This window comes from Sceloporus undulatus, chromosome 2, assembly GCF_019175285.1.
Source record: "Sceloporus undulatus isolate JIND9_A2432 ecotype Alabama chromosome 2, SceUnd_v1.1, whole genome shotgun sequence".
Taxonomy (NCBI): Eukaryota; Metazoa; Chordata; class Lepidosauria; order Squamata; family Phrynosomatidae; genus Sceloporus; species Sceloporus undulatus.
In genome coordinates, this window is record NC_056523.1 from 122,789,020 (window position 1) to 122,796,703 (window position 7,684).

Below are 7,684 nucleotides of genomic sequence, written 5' to 3' on the forward strand. Positions count from 1 at the left end.
CTAAACCCATCACGCTTCTTAAGTCATGCTCAAAATGGAGGACATTTTTGAATGCCTCCTGGACAAAAAGCTGAAATGTAGGACATGTCCTGGAACAGGAGGACACCTGGTCACCCTGGTTCTGGCTCTCAGCTCATTTCGCATTTACATTTTAGGGTGTCAGGAGGAAGCATAAAGTCAGGCAGGAAGGGACCAGGGGAAAGCCATTAAGTTGTTGCCCAAGCAATAATGGAAATGAAACCTTGCCCTTCCCTCTCTACAAATAGTGAGGCAAAGTGGCAGGAGGAGAATTGGAACTCCTCTCCTAAACAAACTGAGGAACCTGCTGGACTTTGAGAGCGCCCCCCCCCCCCAAACAAAACCCTGTTTCTGGTGGGAGAGAGCAATTTGTGACAGATGAAACAGATTACACAGATTAAAGTAGTTAGAACATGTTTACTTAAATAGTTTCAATAAAAATTCAAAAACACAAATACAATCTTTTCAAGGAGAACAAAAAATATGAATTTGAGGACTCAAAAAAGAAATAAGAGCACAAGTAGTAAACAACCAACCCCTCCCCGCTCCAGGGTGGCCCCTTTTGTCCATGCGGAGGCCCCTTGAAGGATGAGGGGTGTAGCGGCGGCGGCAGAGATCCCACCGCCAGCCTCTTCTTCTGGTCCCTTTGGCTCCCGTTATAAAGAAGACCATCCCTTTCCCTCCTGGCACCAAGCAGCAGCAGCAGCAGCAGGAGGCCAGTTTCTTCTTTGGACTCTGTCCAGAGTACCTCCACTTCCACCGCACCATCCAGCAATGGGTGGGAGAAGACCTTTTTCTTCCTTTTAAATACAGACACACAAAATTCACTCTCACAGACAGCTATGGTTTTTGAAAAACAACAAAACAGCAACTCGTACACACTGGGCACAGGTCGGCTTCTGGATCCACCAGATCGAGAGAGAAAGAAGAGTCACGGATGTTGTTGTTGTCGTCATCATACACACCACAACTTGGAAAACAAGGAGAGCTGGCCACCCAGGGGCGGGGTGCGCGCGGGAGTCCCATGTAAACTTTTCTGTTGGGTGTCCTGAGACCCCTCTCAACCCACCGAACAGTGTCTCTGGGGCTGTGGAAGAGGATGGCCGTGGTGGGCCCCATCTCCTCTGCCCCCACAAAGTGTCCCCTCAGAAAGACTGTTGCATCTTGGCGGTGAGGAGGAGCTGGCAGCCGCTGTTGACGTGGCTCATGACCTTCTGCTTGAGCTGGGCCACCTGGTCCCGGAGGGCACTGGCGGTGCTGGAGAGGCCGGCGTTGTCGCTCTTGAGGGTCTTCACCTTCTCCTCCAGGCGGGCGATGCGCTCCAGCTTCCTCTTCCGGCACTTGGTGGCCGCCAGACGGTTCCTCAGCCGCTTCCGCTCCACCTTGATGCGCTCCTGGTCCTCCATGTTGATGGGCGACACCGGCGGGCTCTGGACGTCCGGCACCGTCTGGGGCTCCTCCTTGAAGGCACCCCTTGAAGGGGGAGGAGGAGGAGGGTGGTGGGCCAGGCCCAGGCCATGGTGAGGCAGGTAGCTCAGGTTGGCGCTGGGGAAGCCGGGCGAGGAGGAGGCGGCGCCCAGGGCACCTTGAGGGTTGAAGCTGGTCAGGTTGGTGTAGACCGGAGGAGGCTCCTGGGGGAGGCTGGAGGCCCCATAGCCGTTGCTGGAGGAGGAGGAGGAGGACGATGAGGAGGAGGAAGAGGGCGAGGAGGAGGAGGACACAGCCGCGGCCACTGCCCCGATGGAGACGTTGGGGGGCGGGAGGTGGTTCATCTTGTGGAGGTCGTCCAGGGCCTTGACGAAGCCGTCGGCGAAGCCCTCCTGCTCCTCGGTGGGGCCCCGGGGGAAGTAGTACTGGCCCGGCGGCGTCGGAGTGGTGGTGATCACGCCGTGGCTGTTCTGGGCGATGAGGCGCTCCAGCTCCGGAGAGGCCAGCTTCAGAGAGGAGCTCCCGCCCTCCGAGGCTTGGGGCTGCCCTTGGAAGTAGCCCCCGCCGCCGCCGCCGCCGTCCTCTTGGCCGCGGAGGTGGTGCTGGTGGTGCTGGCCGTGCGGGTGGTGATGGTGGGGCAGCGGGGCCTTGAGGGCGCGGAAGGGCTCGGCGGAGAGGTTGAGGGCCATGCCGGGCTTGAGGGCCGCCTTGTACTCCTGGCTGTAGCCGGAGAAAAAGGAGTCAGGGTAGAAGGGCTGCTCCATCTTCGTGCACATCGGGAGGAAGGGCTGGCTGGCTCCCTCCCTGCCTGCCTGCCCGGCTGGGCCCCGGGCCGAGCGCCTTCTCCCTCCCCGTCCGCCTCTGCCTTTGAGGGGAGGCTCGCTCCACTGCCGCCTGCTCTCTCCTCGGCCGGAGGCTCGCTTCCTGCCTGCCTGCCTGCCTGCCTTCCTCGTCCGGTCAAAAGAGAAAAACTCTGGGCCCGCCCTTAAAACAAACCAAACAAGAAGAAAAGGCGCAGGTACCGTACCGAAGGAGGAGAGGAGGAACTGGGCGGTTGTTTTGCCTTTCGAGGGTGACGATGACGCCGCTGCAAAACAGCCCTGGCCCGGAGCGGAGTTTCTCTCAACTGCAAGCGTGCGGCTTCCCGGCCGCTGCTTTTTAATCCTGGCCGCGCGCTCGGCGGCGGCGGAAGCGCGCTCTGATTGGCCAGGCCCAGCAACGCTCCGTTCCAAATGCCCCGCCCCCTCCCCAAGCTCCTGGAGAAGGAAGGAAACAAGGAAGGATGGAGGCGGGGCTGTGAGTGAGTGCGCAGGCGCATGCGTGGGAGGGAGAGAGGGAGGGAGGGGGAAGCGCGAGAGAGGGCTGAGCTCATGCCTGAGCAGCTCGTGCTCCAGTAAACAGCCCTCGGGAGGAGGGGGAGGGGGGATGGAGTGGTGAGGGAGCCGCGCGCGAGCGTCAGAGGGAGCGGAGGAAATACACACGCACGCAGGCACGCACGCACGCACGCAACGGCGGGTGGGAAGGGAGGGCAGCAGAGCGGTCCTAGCGCCCTTTGGTCTCCTTCTTCTTGGCGCTGACCTCTCCTCTCCCCCCAAATTATGTGAGCCTTGGGCTCTGGTTAGACTTAGGGGCTGGGGATGTTTAGCCTGGAGAGAAGAAGGTTAAGAAGATTGTGAAGGGATGTCATATTGAGGAGGGAGCAAGCTTGTTTTCTGCTGCTCCAGAGACTAGGACCCAATGGAGCAATGGACGGAAGCTGCAGGATAAGAGATTCCACCTCAACATCATGAGGAACTTCCTGGCAGTAAGGGCTGTTCGACAGTGGAACACACTCTTCCCCCGGAGTGTAGTGGAGTCTCCTTCCCTGAAGGTCTTTAAGCAGAGGCTGGATGTCCAGCTGTCAGGGATGCTTTGATTGAGAGTTCCTGCATGGCAGAAGGGGGTTGGACTGGATCAGGGCCCTTGCTGTCTCTTCCAACTCTACGATTCTATGGCTCTCTGAATCCGACTTGGCCGTGGGAACCTGTTGGGTGGCCTTGGGTGTGTCACGCTCTCTCAGCCTCAAGGGGATGCTATGGTGAGCATCCCCTCTAAGAAGAAACTTTGACAAGGACAGCCTGTGCTAGGTCGATAATTCAGACATGACCTGAAGACACGCAACAACAACAACAACAACAACAGGGTGATCAGAGTTGGTCCTCCTTTTCCAGGGCACATCCTCCATTTCAGCCTTCTGTCCAGGATGAATTCCATAATGTCCTCTACCATGTACGGATGCGAGAGCTGGACAGTGAAGGAAGCAGACAGAAAGAAAATAAGCTCATTCAAAATGTGATGCTGGAGAAGAGTACTTAGGATACCATGGACAGCCATGAAGACAAACAAATGGATTCTTGAATAGGTCAGGCCAAGGCTCTCCTTAGAAGCAAAGATTATCATGTTGAGACTATCATACTTTGGCCACATAATGAGGAGGTACGGATCACTAGAAAAAAACAATAATGCTAGGAAAAGTGGAGGGTGGAAGAAAAGAGAGGAAGACCACAAACCAGATGGGCAGACTCAATCAGGGGGGTTATGGGCAAGTACTTGCGGGATCTGGGCAAGGAAGTGGAAGATAGGGATTCTTGAAGATGTCTCATCCACAGGGTTGCCATGAGTCAAAACTGACTCCAGGGCAGCTAACAACAACAACAACAACAAAGAAGCACAGATTTACATTTCTAGGAGCGTTATTAACTCTTATTTGGTCATGTCCTCCACTTGTCTCGAATACCCTCTGTTTTGAAATGCCATGTCCTCTTTTGTGGTTATGGCATCTGGTCCTGTTGGACTCGGTGGGGCCGGCTTCTGAATAGATGAGCACCACTTGGCCCTATGAGTGCTATTTCTTGTGTGTAAAGATAAGCCTGAACAGCCAGCGTGGGGTAGTGGTTTGAGCACAGGACTATGACTCCAGGAGATGTGAGTTCAAATCCCAGCACAGCTTTGGAAACCCACTGGGTGGCTCTGAGCAAGTCACACTCTCTCAGCCTCAGGAAGGCAAAAGCAAACTCCCTCTGAAGAAACTTGTCAAGAAAACCACATGATGGGTTTGTGTTTAGGTGTCCATAAGTCGAAAACGACTTGAAGGCACATAACAACAACAAATACAGGTCTCTGGAAGCTAATACTGTGGTCTGAAGAGGGGTGTTAAGCAATAGTTGGTGATTTTGCCACATTAAGGGGGAGCCAGTGCTGTTCCATGTCCTGCTTTGAATTGGGACCAAAACCCTGGTTCCAGATCCTCACAGACTTTCCGCTCACTGGGTGGTCTTCCACACACCCCTCCCTCGGCTTAGAAAACTTTGTTGTTGTTTCTGAGAGTTACTCTGATATATTATAGAATAATATAATATATACTCTGGAGATATAATTCAGTAATGTCTCATAAACCACCAGACCTTCTTGGACTATAGGCTGGAGAGGTGTGACAGATCAAGGTGTTTCCCTTAAAACTTGTAGTTGCAGGTTGGTTTCACTCTCCAGGCACCTAAAGCCCCACCTGGTTCTTTTGCCTTGGAAAAGATTCCAGCGTTACCAAATGCCAAGGAAGGCGTTCTTCTGGAAGAACTTATCTTGAGTTCTGCATCTAAAGACTCATGTGTATTATAGTGCTTAGACATGCCATCCTTATAGAAACATGAAGCACAGCTAGTGTTGAGAGATGATGAGACTCCAGGATCTGGAAGGCCAAGGGACATTCTCAATTCCTGTTTTAATAGAATTTAAATCCAATACATAATATAGAAACAGCCTCTGGACCATTAGTGCCTTTCTCCATGTTCTACAAAACTATAACTGCATACACACAATTCACCAAACATAGCAAGAACTAAACGTACTTCTTTTACAACATGTGGATGCACAAATATAGAAATGTACATAATAATCACATAGCAAATGCAAAAACTGTATATACAAACCACAAACACATACCCCTTTAAGGCATAATCCAAACGCAAAGTTACACCCTGCCATGTTCAAAGTAAACACTAATGGAACAACCTTAGAGATACCAGAATACCATACATTAAAATGCCAGAAAATAAGGGAAAACACCAAGGGCCACGACGTACAACAGAGTTCAAAATCTTCAACCCCTGTTTTTGTGACAGAACCATGTATATACATTTATCTGATACTGTATTTCATCCAAGTTTCATACATCAAAAGATCTCCTGCCCACAGGAATCTTCTTCTGTAAATTCTGTTAGTGTGGAACAAGCAAAAGGAAGGCAGATTGGTGGGATGGATGAGAGAGACAAAAGTAGCACAGGAATAAATGTGAATACAATTACACATCATTAGGTTTTGCTTGGTTACTGCAGTTGGGCATGAGAAGGAAGGAGTTACACTACAAGCTTCAACCAAAAGGTTAGCTTTGAGGAGGCCACACAAATACATACACCTAAAGAGTCTGATATACAAAGAGATATGCTAGCCCTGACCCAGCCCATACACTACAACTAGAAGTAGAAGCAGCAAAATAATAACCGAGCCTGGTGGCCCAGCTTTGGGCAGGTCTCTCATCTACAAACATGAATATCTCATCCATATAGTTCTCACCTAGTCAGATGCTTGTGTTGTGTACATACACATGGCTATTCTGGGGAAACTTCATCTCCTACTCTTCTGTCTGATCATATGTAACAGAACAAAAAACTGGAAATCACAAATTCACAATGGAAGAGATAAAGAAAACGAAGTCCCACATGCTGTTGATGGTCCACAAACTTTATTATCTTAAAAAGCCCAACGCATTTCAGCCTTGTCAGAAATTGGCCTTCTTCAGGGGCTATTACCAGAAGTTTAGAGTGTCCACTTTCTTGAGAGTGAAGAGTGCAACTCCCGAAATCTCTGGTAATAGTCCCTGAAGAAGACCAATTTGTGACAAGGCTGAACGCACCGGACTTTTTAAGATAATAAAGTTTGTGGTCATATGTAACAAACTATCCCCACAAGTGTCACATTTTTGTTTAAGCTTTCTGCTCTCTGAAGACACATTTCCAGAGGGACTGTGTTGCAAAGAGAGGCGAGCTTAATAATTATAGCTAAGGTTTGCCCTAACAACCAGAACTTTATAAGCCATGTACCAGAAGTTTGAAGTGTCATCTATTCTAGCTTGGAGACACAGAGACACTGTTCCCATAATTAGGCTTAGATGGTTATGTAGGGATACGGAAGGTGACTCGGAAACAAGTAGATAGTTATTAACATGTTTCTGCAGCAATAGGGCAAGCCCTCTGAAGTGAGTGTAAAGAACTCTTTTTTTCTGCTGGACATACTGTAAAACCATGAGCGATTGCATCTAGGAGTACTGCCTCCTCAAGTAGGAATTCAGCCCCACCAAATGAAATTGTCCTTCAGCCCCCAAATTTCTAGCATTGCAATATCTTAAAACTTTAGTTAAGCATTTAGAAATACAGGCTAGGCATTCAAAGAAAAGGACAAGCAAAGTTACCAAGGGAATGCAACACAGCAAATATATGAGTTCTGGTCGCAAATGATTTTCAGTTTCTCACTCTCTGCAGTGATAGAAATGTGGGGAATAAAGGACAGTTATTATGGGGGATACAATGCCCTCATTTTGCCCTCTCAGAAGCTACATTCCTGCAGCCCTTCCTCAAAAACACTACACAATTTTAATTGATTTGAGTATTTAGAGGATTCCTCTAGTCAGTAATACCAATGGCAGAGGGCTAACAGACTTGTCTGGCGTTAAAAAAACAGCTGTTTGTAATAAAAAAAGAGAGAGAGAGAGACCTCTCTCTCTCAAACAATGCATCTCTTCTGTCTCTATAAGCTACAGTCGGCTCGGCAGGAGTTTCTCCTACACAGTGTGGTCATGAGATTTTCAAAGTAAACTGCCTCAGCTTTAATTTGGACAAAACTCTCCTTTCTGGAAATTACTTGTAAAAACCTGGCCCACGTAACGTTCAACCAACACAAAGGAAAAGGCTGTAGTGTGAGCAAAGGAGGACAATGGCATGCATTAAGCAGTCCCTAATTTTCAAAATTAAAGGTAATGGGGCTCAAGAGCACCTGGAAGTCCTTCCTCCTAGTCCACCATGTGTAACGGCCAGTAATTATTACTCAGTGGTAAAGCAACAACTGTTTACATGTGCTCACTTCTCTACTGTTATTATTATCCCAGGATTGGTATTGCAGAGATATTTGTGAGCTAAAGTCTTATTTC

At 49.7% G+C, this 7,684-nt stretch overlaps 1 protein-coding gene across 1 annotated transcript; it reads right to left on the reverse strand.

The window, feature by feature from the left end:
* Nucleotides 1–415: 415 nt before the first annotated feature.
* JUNB (JunB proto-oncogene, AP-1 transcription factor subunit) lies at nucleotides 416–2,592 on the reverse strand. Its single transcript, XM_042454862.1, has one exon. The coding sequence runs from the start codon at nucleotides 2,220–2,222 to the stop codon at nucleotides 1,164–1,166; it is 1,059 nt and encodes a 352-aa protein (XP_042310796.1). The 5' UTR covers nucleotides 2,223–2,592; the 3' UTR covers nucleotides 416–1,163.
* Nucleotides 2,593–7,684: the final 5,092 nt, after the last annotated feature.

Bases quoted from the DNA above. Each gene is read 5' to 3' on its own strand.
- JUNB (XM_042454862.1), bottom strand. From the start codon at position 2,222: ATGTGCACGAAGATGGAGCAGCCCTTCTACCCTGACTCCTTTTTCTCC.